Here is a 17,572-nt window from a genome sequence, read left to right as displayed (position 1 = left end):
CAGGTCACCTTGTTTTTTCTTTGTTTATCTGGGATGTGGACAGACTGTGTTTTTTCTCAGGGGTTAGATTTCTCTAAAATCCCCCTTGTTTCACTTTCTGAAAACATTTCCAAACACTAATATTTACATGTCTGCTGTATATCTTAAAATTTGATTAAGCTTCCCTGCTGGTTTGTGCTTAGGCAATAGTCACTATTCTTTTTTATCCCTCAACTGGCACTTTAATACACAGTGGTGATAGAAAATGATGGTTTTGACTGCAGGGTGCACTGCACTAAAATGTGGTAAATACTACGTTCATGTACTTGGTCTATCTCTATTTGTAGTTTAAAAAAAAAAAGACATGCAAGGTTTCCCAGCATGACCCATAAATGTAAAGGCTGTCTTGTACCACTATAATTAAAATGAATGTTGCGTATGTTATGTTTCGTTTCTGCTGCTAAAACTTTGGTAGCCGGTGCGGTTTGGTATTTTTAGATCCAGGTTCAGAAACATCAGTATCACAGACTCACTGTTATGAGGCTAATATTCATTCTTTAATTTACAGGTTTGACCTAAAAGTTAAACATTTTAATGGAGATGAAGATAAGGAGACTTTCTGCATTTCTATAGCCTGAGTCATAGTTAGTCTCAGTTTGGCCATGCAGCTCTGACGCTGTTACCGCCTGAAACTAAGTCTGTTATGTCTTTTGCTTTTTACCGCCAGTGGTGCAGAGATTACAGAAACTACCTTACAGACAACTGTTTGGTAACAAGAGTATTCTTTAAAACTGTATATGCATTATTGTCAGTTTCTAGGAAAAGCAAAAGTGACTGAAAAGTTTACTATAGACATACCCATGAGTATTTGGACTTTCCTAATCAGCCACAAAATAGGATTAATTAAGATAAAATGAGGATTCCTGAGGTTAGTTAGGGCGTACTTCTGCTTCAAACTGAGAAAAAGCTGCGCTGTTCCCTTCAAAACTGTTATCCAGTCAAACATGTTGTGTTCTCTTTATCCAAGGTTGAAATGTAGTTAGAATAAAACAGTAACAGTGATTAAACAATTGCAATGCCACTTTAATCTTTTTGATGTGTTTGTGAAAGAGTGTCAGTGTGTGTGTGTGTGTGTGTGTGTGTGTGTGTGTGTAACGGTCCTGATGAATCTGTCAGGGTGAGGGCAGGGGGTGATGTGACTGCTGACAGGCTCCCAGCAGGCATGCTGAGAGCCCCAGTAGTGTGTGTGCCCTCTGCTCGGCCCGCCCCCATCACCCGGCTCCCCTTCTCCCCTCGCAGTCCTTGGCTCCCACACATTTGCTGTGTATTAGCCACGGACAGTAAATTACAGCACCCTGGACCTCTGAGTGATTCCATTCCTATCTCTTCACACGTTCCCCCCCCCCTCTCCTCCTTCGGCACCGTTATCCAGCTCACCTTCTCTCTGTCTGTCTATCTTCCTTGTTTTCTCTCAGTTTGATCTGTTTTCCTCCTTCTGTCTGTCATATTCGTCCTGGCTCTTCGGCTCCCTCAACCCTGTCAGATTTCTTTCCCCTTGTCTTTCTCTCACTTCTGTTATACTTTTCATCCTCGGTTCTTTTTTTTCATTGTGTCACGCTACACAGCGTTCCCTCCCATATACACATCCCCTCCACTCCCCATTTACTTTCTTACAAGCAGGTCCCTGTTGTCTAGGCTTCACAGGTTTCTCAGCCGCTTTTTCTTGCTCTCATCCTCTTTACCATCCCTCTCTCTCTCGAACCTTTCCTTCACTCTCCCTTTCACCCCCCTCCTCCTCTCTCTTTCTGGAAACAGATGTTGTTTGTCAGATCTTATCATTACTGGCTAATTAAGAAGACATCTCTTCTCCTTCTGTTGTTGCTTCTCTTTCCTCTCTTCTCCCTCTCGGTGGCATCCATCCCGTATTCATTGTTCTTCTTCAAGAAAGGTTTTGGTCGAGGTTTGATAAACACATGTTTTTAGTAAGTCTGATTAGTGGCTGATTGATTGGAAGGGTATTGGAAGGTAACGTTGGTGTTGTTTTAATGCAGACGACCTTCTGGTATGTTAGAAATCTATTTATTTGTTCAGGGTACTACGTGTCTCCATCTGACAGTTATGAGAGTGTATTTTGAATCCTTGTCCCTCAGGACACACTGAGCATGCTGGGAGAGGTCAGGCCACTGATGGGACTTCTATTCCCTGTCCTGGTTGTGAATTCATGTTCTCCAGACTTTGAATATCCATCCATATCCATCTATTTGGCAGACCGAATGCTGTCCCATGTGGTCAAGCTCTGAATGCAATCTATGCTTTTGGCTGCGCTCTGGAGACTGAAACATTAATTCATTTGAAATTGTTGAAATGCACATTTAGCAGCAGGCAAGAGGTTATGTAGTAAAACCCAGTATGCCCAAGAGAAACCCAGGAGGAAGAGAAACCTCGCCGAAATGTTGGAGCGCCTCTGGTGCACCTTTCCCATCAGACTGTTTTCCCTCTAAGCTCCACCTTGCCACACTCAGTTTGTGGTGGCATGCCTGAAGGTTTTACAACAGTACCATGCTCTTAAATCAGCACTAGTGGTTAAAATGTTTGGCTTTGTCACAGTGCTCAAGTTGAGAGACGGGGTGGGCCTGTCCTGAGGTTGCAGGGGTGAAGCCAGCCTGGGAGGCAACGCAGAGGAGGCCAAAAGGGACACGGCCAATTCATTTGGCAAATGTAAAAAGAGCTGAGCTGTACTCGCAGCGTGTGTGTGTGAGGCTATACCTGGAGTTGATTTATTCAGTCAGTATTTTGCTACAAACCATTACAACATATGCTGTTTGAAGGATTAAACTGCTGATCTAGTTTAGCAGAGTAAAGGTGTCATTTTTATTTTTCCTTATTAGTGATACATCTGGTCAACATATGCAAACACCATAAATAAGACACAGTTTAGTTTTATCATGGACTTTTCATATCATTGCAATTTGTCTGACATCTCCTACACTGCACTCGTTTTTATCTTTAATGACTTGAGACACACGTTTGCTGGTGTTGTTAAAACTTCTCCAGCTCATACAAGCAAAGCACTGGTATTAGATGAGATCAGGGAAGTTTAGTGACCACTTACTTTGTAGAAATTGGTTTCAAGTGCCTATACCATGTGAAATATCATGTCTGATGTGGACGAATGGATGTATGTTAAAAGACAAGAAAATGAGAAGAGAGAAAATACTAACATGACTTAGTCTGTGTGGTTTTTTTTGTGGTGAGAGGCGAGCAAAGTCGATGCCACAAATATCCCCGTATGTTTTTGGAGGAGGAGGGGAGTGGACTGGTGTGAAAGGTCCTGTGGTGGTATGCGACAGAGGGGGTATCAGTTCGTGGAGGGTTTTCTGTGCCCCATTAGCAGTGTCAGGGGTCATGTGCCCCGGGTGTTAACCCTGGTGACCAGTCTAGCTTCCAGTCTGCCAGGGGACCCTGGTCCAGGGGTATTTATTACCTACTGCCACCCCCAACCCCCCAACCCGCCAACAGACACAAACACACATACACAACCACCAGCTCCATCCCCCCAACACAACTCTCCTTGTGGAGGAAAACAAATCACCACCAGTCACTCCTCGGCCAGGGTACATGTACTAATTGGATGCATATCCATACAGTGATGCATGACGACCCATCTGTAGATTTGTGCCTTGGCGTGAAAAATTTTCTTGGGTCAACACTGGTTTACCCAAATCTACATCAATAGCCGAGAGCTGCGACATGTTTGGGCTCATTACATGCATGTTTTATTAAAAATCACCCAGCGCTTACATGCACATTACTTTCAGACATTTGTTTTTGAGGCATCCTTTTGGCTAATGTGTATAATTTTGCATGAACGATTGTGCACACATGGTTGCCTATCTATGTGTATTTTTCTGTGAAGCCATGCGTGTGTGTGTGTAAGACGCAGGCATGCATGCGTGTGTCTCGGCCTGTTGTATGAGTTAGTGCTCTCAGTGTGTGAGTGTGGCAGAGGAAGGCCCTTAGCATGTCAGTATGTTTTAATGCTTCACATCTGGTTTCCTAATTTTCCTCCCTCCCTGCCTTCCCTCCAGCTCCCCTCCACCACGATGTCAGGACACTGTTTTGTTTTTTCAGGGTGGCGGTGGGGGGGCTGATGCAGGGGATGTCTGATGAGTGATGGCCCTGCATACAGGACGTCAACATTTCTCTCTCTCTTCTTTTGTCTCTGTCTCTTCTCTTCAGCATCTTTCTCTGGGGTGTGATCTCTTTGTATTTCCTAAACCCTGAATCTATGAAATATTACGCAGCTGATTGGGAGTTGCACATATTCAGAAGATGAAGACAAGTGCTCTGTTCTAAGTCTTCTCCACTTTTTTTTTGGCCAATCACCATCTCCCTTCCTTCTCATTCTTTCCTTTAAAATTTTCCTCCCATATTTTTACATTAAAGCATCAATTTGTCATCTTTAGTGCGTCAAATCAAACGGAACTGTGGAAAAAGAGGGATTTCTAGCTGTGCTGCTAACTCACTTGAACGCTGTTTAAAACCTCTTGCATCACATGCTTCAAGAGCCGCTGCTACTAGTAAACCTGCATTTACAATGAGCACGGAGGGTGATGTGTTTTATGACTATGTGAAAAGGCAGTTTGTGTCAACAGTGATTAGTGCTGATGAATGTCTATGAAAATTTTTGTTAAGTCCTGTGCTGCTAAGGTGTGCTCTTGCATGATTAAGGCCATATGTATAGCGGAGCAAGTAACACTTATGTGTAGCAGATGCCCCAGTGGACTGAGAAATGTGAAACTAAGCGCTCACTCTAAAGAATGAAGGTCTGTAAAAGCTGCCAATATTTCATTGTTTTTGGTGTCAAGGCGAGCTGTTTGGTTATTGAACTAGTTTTAGTTAAGCAGCATGGACTGGGACGCCCCGCTCATGCTGCCAGGTCTGTGTTTGGTCTTGGGAACTGACACAAATGCAGACAAAAGGGATTGGATGCTTTAACAGAGACACAGATGTGAAGACAGAAAAGAAAAGAGAAAAAAAGAAAGAAAACACTCCCTGTGGTGCCACAGTGTAAAATGATCCCGAGGTTTAAGGCTTGGCCTGTGTTTTGTTTGTGTTTCCTTCTTTAAGTGTGTCTGTGGACAGAAGATGTTGCAAAGGATAAAGCTTGGTTTACATTGCTGACCTAATGCAGCACGCCGGGAAACATAATTACTTTAATTTGTGCTCATTATGAAACAAGAAAATTCATGGACAGATTGCTCTTGTAGTTGTTTGAATGTCCTGGTTAGAAGTAAAGAATGAAAACACAGAGAGTAAAAGTTCATTCATACTTCCCATTTGTTTTATTTGCACTGGGCGCGTCACTTCGCAGTGTTAAGAAAAGAGACTGAGCTTCATTATATAACAGAAAAATCACAACATGTATAACATTAAAACATTATATATGAACACGCTTACAGTAGACTAAAAGTGTTCTTTTAAAATAGCTTTTCTTTGCAATTTCCCCGTGACATGCGGATCAACTCCTGCTTTGCATTTTCTCCTCATCTCCTCCCTGTGGTTGGGGAGGTGTGTGGGTGTGTTACTTTAGCAAAACAAAAACAAACAACAGCAATATTAAACTTTTGCAACCACAATAGAGTAGGGGATAAAAAACAGAGGGTCCTCGACTTCTTATTAATTATGCAAGATTAGTCTAATTATAATTCAGCAAATGAATGTGTGGCAGAAGGTGCGAGGCGACGGGGCTGGGAGATTTGCATGTTAAGTGGGCAGGGGGAAGCGGCTAATACATGCTAATGTATGCGTCAATGTCTCGCTTTAATTTCAGCATTTGCAGCTGTGTGGGTCCAAAATGAGAAGGGGGGGGGGGGGGGTTCTGCTGAAAAGTTGACTCAATGGGTTTTTGGGAGGGAAGGGGGAGGAGGGTGCAAAGGTGGGTGTGTCAGTGTATTAGAGTGTGTGCAGTCATGAGTTTGAATGCGTGTTTCTGTGCGTGTGTGAAGCATCTGGAGTCATACAAACAAAATGAGAACAAGTCAGCACCAAGGTCAAGAATCCTAAAAAAATGCACAAAGCCTTGGATGGATTCAGACAGCCTCTAAATTAGAGTTGTAACTTTTGGTTCCTCTGGCATCACGTTATTGGAAATTTTCAGCCAGTCGACTGAGCGACGATTGCTGGAGAGACTGTGCAAAGAGGAAGTTGGTATTACCAAGCCACAGCTAAGAAATAGGCAATAAAACTAGTTCCTCTGCAGTTATGAATGATGCTTCTCTATGTGGCTGCTGCTTTAGAATGACCCATGATGTAAGAATCACTGCTCAGGATATAATGTCCATACTATATGACTCTCGAAGGAGGCAGTAAAATGAAACAGAACACTTTGGATTACGGTCCACTTACAGAGCCAAGAAACTAACTTAACATAACCTTGCTTGTTTGTTGTATTGCATACATGATGATTTTTAACCTTGATAAACTTCTATCAAGATATTGACAAAGTCAGACATCAATTAGGAAAGAAATAAAAGAGCATGAAAGTGGTGCAGTTGCGCCCTTTCACATGTTCCCACCCAAAACTGCAGTTTTGTGCAGCTTTGAGGTTGGATTCTCACTGATAAATTGTAGCCGCCCTTTTGCCAAAAACAATATTGATTGTCCCCTGATCAAATAACTCAACCCAAGAAATATTGGACATGCTGTTGGAACTGAGAACTAATTTCGAGCCAGCTCGTTTTCACAAGGGAGGAAGCTGGATGAAGTGATGGAAGAATGGTGAATAAAATTTGAAAGAATGAGGGAGAGATTAGTATTTGATGGGAGGATTCATGACCATTGGGCCAGTTTGAAGTTCTTCTCTGAAGAACTGCTCTCCATTAAGATGACTTATATTTCCAGAGAGCACAGGATGGGTGGGATTAGAGCCATCCATGTGGCCAAACTACAACCCTCTTCCGTAACATTTTTCACCAAACTGTTTCTGTTTGTTTAGTTGGAACTATAAATCCCCATTTTCAGGAATCTTTTCCCAAATGAAAAGAACATCCATAATTTCTTGACTTCTTGCAACCTTTATTTGATAAAAACAATTGCAAAAGAAATGATCTTATTTCAAGAGAATTTGTTGCCAAAAACACAAATAAGAACAAAAAGTTTATAAAATCTACAAGCATCGTCGTGGAGATTACATATTCATCAAAAATAGCCAGGAAAGGAAGGTCCAAGGATGGGTCAGGTGAAACACTTCAAAAGGCATTCCTCAATGTAAAATACTGCTTATTATCAATAAGGACATAATGTAAAAGAAGTTCAAGCACTCTGGTGAAATCTCTGTGCTTAAAAGCCAGAGCAGGGACAGGGAAGGGAAAGGAAGACCACACAATCATACTGCATGTATTTATACCATCAACTGACCCTGACCCTAATTTAAGTTTTCAAATTACCTTCGAAAACTGTTGTCACTCAAAACAACTTGCCCCAACATGCAGAAGTCTAACCTGAAACTGTAGTGTACAAAAGAGGAAACTATATATCAACTGTGTGTATCTCAGACGGACATACAGACAATGGAAATGTGTTTTCTTTGATCAGATAAGTTCATGGTACAGCTCTCTAATGCAAAAAATATACAGAATCTATGTACCACAGCAGAGAAATAAGCCCACTCCTTTATACTCCAAAAAATAACTAATAAAAAAGTCCTTTTTTAAAAAAGTTTTCCTCTTGCAAAAAAGAGGAATAACATTTTATATTATGAATACGGAAGCATCTTTGTGTGAGCAGCATTTTAGGGCTGCAGCAGCTGCTGCTGGAGCTGGTTTAAACTTGTTTACATACAATTTTATCAACCGAGATGCTGAAGAGACTAACCCGAAGAGCTATGAGGTCATATATGTATGCAAGAAAGAACATTTCAACAAAGTTCAAATTTGGAAGTGTTGTCAGTTATTTGAATATTTTAAGATGTTGAAAGAGTTGTTAAATTAAGTTACATTATTATATTTGTGAATTTCAGTATATTATTATGTAACACACAGTGGATATAAGATAAAAACAATGAAGTACTGGTGACAAATCAAAGAACAAAACCTTATATGTACATATCACATTGACATATCACATTGACATTGACTGTGCTTCTGCAAAATCTTCCTTGGGCAATTTTTGAACACCACTGTGCACATAGTACCATTAGGTGTAGAATATGAAGTATTTATTTAGTAGTCATTTTAATTGTTCTTTACCTCTCATCAAAATACTTAAAAAAAAACTAAAAAAAAAGTAGTCATGGCAGCATCCCTGGTATATAAGTCACCTTTGACATCGGTAGAGAGCTGTAGCATTACCGTGGTACTCCAGTGGTGAGGAAGTATTAACAACCTGTAGAAGACCTTTCAGTCTATGAAGCATTTATTTGAAAAGTCCTCACAAAAATAATCAACTGCACTGAAATATTTTGTAATTTGTGGAGTATTTGTTAACATTGTCACAAGTTATTAGCATCTTTTTGCATTCATCAATTAGACACTTATTCAGAGGACTTCAGTCGGGCTGATTAATAGATGAGTTTTTCTAAACAAGACAGGATCAAGATGTCGTCTGTGAGGCGAAGTGGACGGCCGAGCAAAGGATTAAATATTCGGCGTAATTACATCACAGCACTGGCTCATTTACAGCGTCACATTTATTTTTATATTTTTAACTCAAATTTGCGGCTTAATTTCTCATCACCCGTGACCTTTGATTCGATCTACTCAGACTCATGTACACCTGCTGTATCTAGAAACCTTCTTCCCTCTCAATTTACCATGTCTTCTTTCACCTTCTCGCTGTATTTCAGTGCGGGAATGTGCTCTTCTTGTTGCCGTCTCTTTCCTATTGCTGTCTTTGCCTCTCAGCATGGGGACTTTGGGATTGCGGCAGAGCTGCGTTGCCATGGCAGCTGGCTGTGTTGCCGAAATGTGTACACCTGGGATTTGGAGTCTCTCTCCATAGTCTCCTTTTCTCCTATTTATTCCACCTTCTCAGGCTTTATCTGGTCTTGCAGAGACTATCAGCAGCCTTCTTTCTTCCTGCTTCTTTATAGTCTGCCTCACTCCGACATATACTCACATACATAATGAGACACATACGCTTAAAAACAACGTTCACGTCCACACAAGCACCTGCATGTGACCCAAGAACTACCTTTGTCCTCCCACCTCCTCATTTCACTTTCTCTGTGGCTGCCTCTACATAGTTTCCCTCTCCATTCCCAGGTGGGGCTTCAAATACGGCATTGCAGGATACCACGTTCCCCCGAGTCCACTGGCATACATTTCTGTCTCTGGTTTACTTTGAAACCCAGCAGTGCTTTCCGCTGGACTGTGCTTCAAAATCTCATTACATGATTTAAAGTATAACATTGACTTTAATACTAAAATAAACATCTGGGATTGACGCCAGAGAAACACACACACACACACACACACACACACACACACACACACACACACACACACACACACACACACACACACACACACACACACACACACACACACACACACACACACACACACACACACACACACACACACAGAGTTTAAGAAGGTTTAATTTAACATAATTGTTGCCATCTTTGACTCCTTGCAATTAATGGTGTGCAGGATTGTATGTGATTTCTTAGTTTCTCATGTGCAAATATGTCTGTTTTTATGCCTTTGCAGATTTTTCCTGAAGTTCTTCCTGAAATGTAACCAGAATTGTCTGAAGACAGCAGGAAACCCGAGGGACATGAGGAGATTTCAGGTATGAAGAGATATAGCACACATGCAAGTGTGTGCATGTGTGTAGGCAGAGAAAAAAGAAGACAATAATTTGGGACTGTAAAAAGAAAAATCACAATTAAAGAAGACGTCTCACCAGCATGTCTTTTTTTAGTTTGATCATTACAGAGTCCTATTTAATCTTATTTCCAGTCTCATATGACAAAGTTCTGCAAAACTTTTCCAAGGGAAGACATACAAGGAGGGAGTTAAAGGTGAAAGTTAGAAATCAATAAGGAGTCAAAGAGATGGAAAGACAAACGAAAAGAGTTAGATATGTGGGAGGGATGGTCGTGGGGGTGCCGGGGTGCAGGAAATAGGTTGAGGTGTTTCAGGAAGTTGTCAAGAATTGAGTGATTGGCTCCAGATGGAAGAGGTCATGCTCCGTGACCCAGGAAGTGGTCACAAGGGACACTCCTGCCTTACTTCCTCTACCGTCTTTCAGCACTAGCGGCCTCTCTCTGGCATTCTCTTTCTCCCAGAAAACCCAAGACTCTCATCTCTGGGTCAAAAGGTGATCAGATCTGGACAGGAGTCCTCTTCTTGATCAATAATTTACTGTTATTTTTCTTCAGACTCCCTTCCTTTCCATCTTCATCTCCTATGAAATGTGTGGTTTTTCTCCCCTGTTTTTCTTGTGCACCTTTAAAAGCACATCTCAAAGATTCCCATTGGAGTTAGGGTCAGACTCTGTGGTGGCCTATTTATATATGAAAACAACGTTTCCTGAATGTTGAATTTTATTATTGTTAACTGGAACATGATTTTGTCATTAGATACGAAAAATCATATTCATGGGGGAAAAAAACCTGATCTCCCTGCAGTCAGCTGAACTGATACATAACATTGCTGAGCCTATACAAGAACAAGTGAATCAACTCTACACTATAATACTTCCCTTATAGGCTTAGATGGTTGGTACTATAAGAAATAAGCACCTATCACTCTGGAGCAGGATAAATCTAGACTGGAACGAATAAATTCAATTTTTCAATCGTCAAGGTCCCTAGTAGACTGAAGTTTTTTGTTTTCAATTAGCCTCATGGATTTTCTTAAGGCAAGTTCCCTTTCATCGTAAATACAAATAAACAAACACATTGTCCTTTTCAGAAAAAAAATCCATTAACACCCCAACTGAAAAAATATTACAAGTGTGATCCAAAAGTATAGCATTTGTGGGAAGAAACACATACGTAGTGCAGCCAGAAAAAAAAAATCAAATCAGGACCACTGTAGAGCTTCTGCTCCTTTAACGGCCAGCTGAAATAGGTGATTAGGTCCATATGTTTGGTGCCATCAGGGTATTGCAAGGAGACAACAATGAGCATGTAGCACAGTGCATGAATCAAAAAGTTAGACAGGAGGAAGAAGATGGCCATATGGAGACCTGATGGAGGAGTGGAGGGATGTATGAGCTGTGTCATCCCAGAATGCAGACATGTTATAGAAATACCAGCAAAGTCACATTAACTATTGAAAAATATTGCTTAGAAAATATATGTCCTGTATTAGAAATAGGTCTCCTGCTCCCTGAAAATAATTGTTGCTCAGGGATTTCCCTCTTATAGCCTGATATTTTGACACGTGGCCTGCTGTCCAAGTGCTGCAGGTATTCTCATGTATCTTCCTCTCGGCTCTTGTGCTTTCGTTCAGGTGGTCTTGTGCAGCACTGTGAGCGTAGACGGCCACGTCCTAGCGGTGTCTGACAACATGTTTGTCCACAACAACTCAAAACACGGCCGGAGAGCTCGCAGACTGGAGCCAGGAGAGTCTGTGGAGAATAGTATGGAATATGGTAAGAAAACTATGCTAATAACAAGCAACACCTCATTTACCTGTTTTATTCATTACTCCATCACTCAGGCTATATCTATCCAGAGAGAGTAGTTAAGGTGCAAGCACATTAATAAACACCACAAGGGCTATATCAAACAGAACATGCTGATTGCGTTAATTAAATATTAGTTGTCTTATGTGACTTACACATGCATTAAAGAAAACTAAAACATTTTTAGAAAGTTAAGTCAGCAAATCTCAAAAACCAAGAAACACACGTAACACTTACCTACAGTTTCCTTCAAGTGCTTATCTGAAATTTAAATCTCACGTGGCATGTTTTTCCTTAACTTTGGTATATTTTTTTCCTTATTCCTTTTCCTTATTTTTTTGGGCATTTTTGTACATTATATTCATTTTTTATTTAGATAAGATGTAAATGCAGTAGTCTTATTCTAATAAAGCACTTCATTGCTGCTTTATGACAACATAAGTGTGTCTGCATCTTTGTCCTGTGTTTCATTTCATTTTTACTGGTATCATATTAATACTTCACGTCATGTCTTTTCCTAACAGTTCAGTTTCTCATGTTTTCATGAATAACGTAACGTACATAATGAATAAGTGAACCCATGTTGCCACGTAGTAAATTCCACTTTTCTACCAAACTTTTTAAAAGAGTTTCTTTAAGACACTCCTCCTCAGTTCCCCGCTGCGAGCGTGTAGTAAATGTTGCCTTGCTCTCCTCTCCAGCTACTCCATGTATCAAAGCCATCAGTCCCAGTGAGGGCTGGACCACCGGCGGGGCCATGGTCATAGTCATTGGGGAGAACTTCTTCGATGGGCTGCAGGTGGTGTTTGGAAGCATGTTAGTGTGGAGTGAGGTAGGACTTGTCTTCAGAACATCTCACTAATGATGGTACATGTTGCGAAATGAAATACACAGCATATGGCTTGTCTCATTATTTGGATGATTTATGGGCAGTCTTAACAAATTAATCTTTCCATTGCATTGTGTTAGCCTAAATATTTACAAGGCATGGGAAGGATGGTTTGTGACACAATATCTGTACTTTATCCTCAGCTGATCACTCCACACGCTATCCGTGTCCAGACGCCTCCTCGCCACATCCCTGGGGTCGTAGAGGTCACATTGTCTTACAAATCAAAGCAATTCTGTAAAGGAGCACCTGGACGCTTTATCTACACAGGTATTTAGAAGCATCACTGAGCTCCTTATGTCCATTTTATGCAAGTCTGATGTATTTAGGATTTGAAGTTTAGCTTTATTCGAACTAACATTTTTCATATTAAATGTGTTTTTATTCAGCCCTTAATGAACCAACTATAGACTACGGCTTTCAGCGTCTTCAGAAGGTAATCCCTCGACATCCTGGTGACCCAGAGAAACTAGCCAAGGTGAGACAGGCCCACATAATTTTTTAAACAACTATTAATATTATTCCTGTGTTATTTTTTAATGTTAATAAAATTACTCTTTGTCTTTATAGGAGATTCTCTTGAAAAGAGCAGCAGATCTTGTGGAAGCTCTGTATGGAAATCCACATAGTAATCAGGTAAACAGAAACATGTTCATCACTAGTACTGTAATAGACATATTTATCCAAAACATTATGTCTCTCTCTCTCTCTCTCTCTCTCTCTCTCTCTCTCTCTCTCTCTCTCTCTCTCTCTCTCTCTCTCTCTATATATATATATATATATATATATATATATATATATATATATATATATATATATATATATATATGTATACATATACATATACAGACACATACATATGTAAATAAAAGCTCGGGATTCTATACATTTTTTGGTTCTATACATTTATTTTCTTGTAGCCTTACTATTGTATCAGATTCTTTTCAGATTTTGTTTCAAGAAATACATGACAATGTGAAGCTGTGTTGTCAGGGGAAAACCTCATTTGGTAAAACAATATGCAAACACTGCACTGCACTTTTAATGTGTGGCAGCCAGTTGACTGTTTGGCAGCGGATTCGCTGTCCACTGATGAAACAAGAACATCTGATTCCACCAGAATGACTCAGAAAATTGTCAGCAGAACTGTGTATATAACTTGTACTCAATGAGCTAATTGGGTGTAGCTTTGACATTCTCAGTTTTAGAGATTAATTAGCACATTCCTGTTTTCTGGCAGTAACTGCAGCTGTAACATCTTATCACCCTATAAAATCTGCATTACAGCATTTTTCCGTATCTGTGGGACTGACCCATTGCTGACCATTTTATTGGATTTCCTGTAGGACATGCTGCTGAAACGTGCAGCCGACATTGCCGAAGCACTGTACAGTGTTCCCCGTCCTCACAGTCAGCTACAGGCACTACCCAGCTCACCAGCACACGGCAGCGTAATGGGCCTGGGCTCCTACCCCTCCCAGTTAGGTGTTAGCATTGGAGACCCAGGGCAGAGCAGCCAAGGTGAGTACATTGAACCATCAGGTGTCCCTCCTGCTGTAAAATGAAGCGCAGAACTGAACTTATATTCTCCCTGCAGGTTATATTCGGAATTCTAGCAGTCTGTCTCCAAGGGGTTACCCATCAGCCTCCACTCCCCAGCAGTCAGGCTACGGGAGTGGGGGAATGACCGGAGGCTACGGGACAGTTCCCATGACTAGCCTAGGAGTCCCTGGATCTCCTGGCTTCAACAGTGCCTCTCCCACAAGCTCTCCCTACAGTAAGACATGGCATGCCCCCTGCATAAGTCACAAAGATGATTCAGTTTGTGTTATTTTCAGGCTTAACGGTGACTGTTGCCCTTTGTTCCACAGTAATGCCCTCCAGCCCCACCATACCAGGAAGCTCCAGCTCCTCATCGTCTCTATTGCCTTTCTCCTCCTTCCCCTCTGCTGCTAAACAGAAGAGTGCTTTTGCTCCCGTCCTCAGGCCCCAAGGCTCTCCCTCCCCTGCCTGTCCCGCTTCAGGGGGGAACAGCTTCAGAGGTAGTCATCCAACTCACTATCTGACCCCGCTGTCTGAACTCACGAATGCAGTCTAACCCCTTGTACTAACAAACTCCAAAGCTGTGACTGATCAAGACAGAAAACACTTGCTGGATGTACAATAACAAAAACCTGACTGATTAGAATCATAGATTTTGTATATGTTTTTCTCTCCAGCGATGACGGGCCTGGTTGTTCCCCCGATGTAGCAAAGCACTCTGCCCCAGACCACTGCTTCACTTAGCCCCTCTTTTGGCACTGAGGGGGCAGGGAGAAAGGAAAATTGATCACTAGCGACCATGTATAATGTTTCTCCCTGATCCGCCCACCATCTCTTAGTCCCTTTTTCATCCACTTGGATGAACAGAGCGGGGAATGAATATATCCAAAGACCAGCCATCTTCTCCAGATGCAGAGAACAACATTCAACCCACAACTCCAAACAGACTACTTCTTAGTAAACAGCACCCGACTGGACTGTAAACCACTGTATGCGCATGTCTATTGAAGCACCTGAAAGAATACAGTGATAAGCTCCTTCTAAATTCACCTCAAGCTTCAAAAGGATCCGTATTGGTCTACTATCTCATGCAGTATTCAGCTCTTGTGACACTTTTGTAAACCGTGGTCAGACTTACAGGATCCGCTGTGAGAGCGCTGAGCATTGACAGATGACGGACAACGGCTCTAGTAAGGAGGGTGCTATTTTGTCTGTTATGGACACCTTAAATGGCATGTGTGTACACTGTCTGTGAACTAGCAAGAGGTTTTTTTGTAGTAGACTTTTTGAAGACAATTTACATTCCAGAAAAATAGTCCCTTTATTTTTTTGTTCTGATCTCTGGTTTTACAAAGGAGAAATCTTTGTCCCATGGGTTATTACTAAAGCAAGTCATATATTGATTTATTTAAGAACAAGCAATTTAACTTATTATAGTTAGTTTAGAAAATAATATAAATGTGTTTTATAAAATGATCATTTTTCCACCTGTTATTGAAATAAAGTTATCTCAGCAGTCATCCATTATTTTGATAATGATTCATGGGGAAAGGACTTTCTTAGTGAACTTTTTTTTTCTTTCAATGAAACATTTTCATTTCCAGTTTCTGGTATAACAAAATATATATTTTATGTCCACAATTAAATAAGGGTATTGGCCCCTGTGTAAAGGAACATGTTAGTTAGCCTTATCCTTTTTAGTTTCAAGTAAAATGCATGCTTTGTACACCAATGCCCTGCCTTTCTCATCCCACTTTGCAAATTTGAACTTGTATAATTAGTTATAGATTTAGCCGTTTCATTTTCAATATCAAATCCCAGTAAAATAACTAAAGTTACTATGCAGTACAGTTAAAACAAGCACAACAGCTTAAACGAGAAGAACCATGCTCATTGTGTGAACATTAACCTCCTGTTGTTACTGCCATTATTGTTTTATAATAATAATATTAATAATAACAATAATAATGATAATTATAATAATAATAATAATAATTTACTCATCACATCATAAACTGCATTCTCAGGACGTTGAAACAAAGAACACAAAGAGTAGGTGACATGTGCAAATTTGTTTTTTTAAAGTTTGGTTACTCCTATTTATTTAAAAATTATTAGCAATTTATTATTATGGTTTTGAATCTTTCTTTAAAATGACACAAAATGGTGCAAATGTGATTTGTAAATTTTAAGGTGTAATTATATTTTGTGCTCCAAATAAAAGAAATGAGAAAAAAGTACCATCAGTGTAAGTTGTTTGAGTTATTACACGTTACCAAGTTTCCAATTTGTGTGCGACAACACATTTTTACGGCGTTTCACACCTACTGCATTTTGTGATGTTGTCCTGTAACATTTTCCTGAAAGCAAGTTGCACGTCTGGAGGTTTTGCTGGATCTATTTTTGACTGTGCCCATCACCTGTGAGCTCGTGCAGCTTGTTACACTGTTTTGTATACATAGCTGATGAGCCGCAGCATCTTAATTGTGATGCGAGCGTTAAAGACTGAGTAGAGCATGTCAAGATAAACAACACCCCCCTCCCATCTCTCTTCTCTCCAATAAGCCTGCTTCTCTCTGAGGACCAACCCTCTAGGGGCCCAAGTGAGAACCACATGAGTTTCTCTCAAACACGGCCTCTTCCTCGCTGCTTCTTTCTCTCTATTATAACTCACACACACACACACACACATACACACACACACTCACTCACACAGACTCACCACTTCCTTGTTTCTCAAGTCTTTGTTGGTACCGCTTCATCCCTTCTTTCTTTCTCTCCTCTCCATTGCTCCCTTGCAGTGGCCCTTCTCTGTTAATGTAATTAGCACTGCTAAAGAAGGGCAGTTAATTACCCACTCTATTTTGATCGGGTAATTAATGTTATGCCAGGAAACAGCAACTGTTTCATTAACATAGCCCCTCAAAGCAGTTGAGGGGGTTGGGAAGCATCCAGTGGATACACGTGTGCTTGTGCCATATGAGTTTATGCGTTATGCAAGCGAGCAAACTGTGTTTCAGCAGAAACAGTGAGAGACATGGACTTCAAACAGTTGACGGTTTCAGTCTGACCTCGAAAAGGAAGTCTCTGTTTCATTCTGTGTCACCATCTAGTAACACTTGGCACCTGCCTCTTTCTCCTCATCTCTCCCTCTCTCCTTTGATATGCTGTTAATTTGACAAGTTAAAGTCAGCTTTGTTGCCAGCACCTCAGCATTCATCTTGCTGAGTGCTCCTTCTGCCCAGTGGTGCAGGAGCCATATGCTCCTCTTCCACATGATTGTTTTGTTGTTGCTGCTGTTCTTGTGAGCGCAGCGGTACCATTTACTGTTTTCTGATCACAGTTTTATAAAGACAGGATGAGATGCCACCTGCCACCAAGTCATTCCGTATTACACATCTACATCAGAGCATCCAGCTGCTGGGTGTATGAGAGCACAACCATGTCATCTTTCATTATAGATGCTGCTTAAATATGATGAGTTTCTTGTTTAAGTTAAAGTACTGTGCTTCTCACAATAGA

General features: G+C 40.9%; 1 protein-coding gene across 4 annotated transcripts in view; it reads left to right on the top strand.

Moving 5' to 3' along the window:
• ebf2 (EBF transcription factor 2) overlaps nt 1-16,257 on the top strand; it is a 30,714-nt gene extending 14,457 nt beyond the window's left edge. For 2 of the 4 annotated variants that reach the window (XM_061730006.1, XM_061730005.1), the window contains exons 7-16: nt 9,693-9,774; nt 11,445-11,586; nt 12,321-12,451; nt 12,652-12,778; nt 12,898-12,986; nt 13,079-13,144; nt 13,855-14,029; nt 14,106-14,285; nt 14,380-14,550; nt 14,728-16,257. In XM_061730006.1, the coding sequence (XP_061585990.1) occupies nt 9,693-9,774; nt 11,445-11,586; nt 12,321-12,451; nt 12,652-12,778; nt 12,898-12,986; nt 13,079-13,144; nt 13,855-14,029; nt 14,106-14,285; nt 14,380-14,550; nt 14,728-14,759 (1,195 nt within the window). In that variant the 3' untranslated portion in view covers nt 14,760-16,257. Of the gene's footprint in view, nt 1-9,692; nt 9,775-11,444; nt 11,587-12,320; nt 12,452-12,651; nt 12,779-12,897; nt 12,987-13,078; nt 13,145-13,854; nt 14,030-14,105; nt 14,286-14,379 lie in introns of all 4 variants that reach the window. The other 2 variants (XM_061730004.1, XM_061730003.1) reach the window with 1 other exon arrangement.
• The last annotated feature ends 1,315 nt before the right edge of the window (nt 16,258-17,572 follow it).

Source organism: Cololabis saira, chromosome 9, assembly GCF_033807715.1.
Source record: "Cololabis saira isolate AMF1-May2022 chromosome 9, fColSai1.1, whole genome shotgun sequence".
In the NCBI taxonomy this organism is placed as follows: Eukaryota; Metazoa; Chordata; class Actinopteri; order Beloniformes; family Belonidae; genus Cololabis; species Cololabis saira.
The sequence above is the reverse complement of the archived record's forward strand: the minus strand, read 5'-3'. Positions and strand labels throughout refer to the sequence as shown.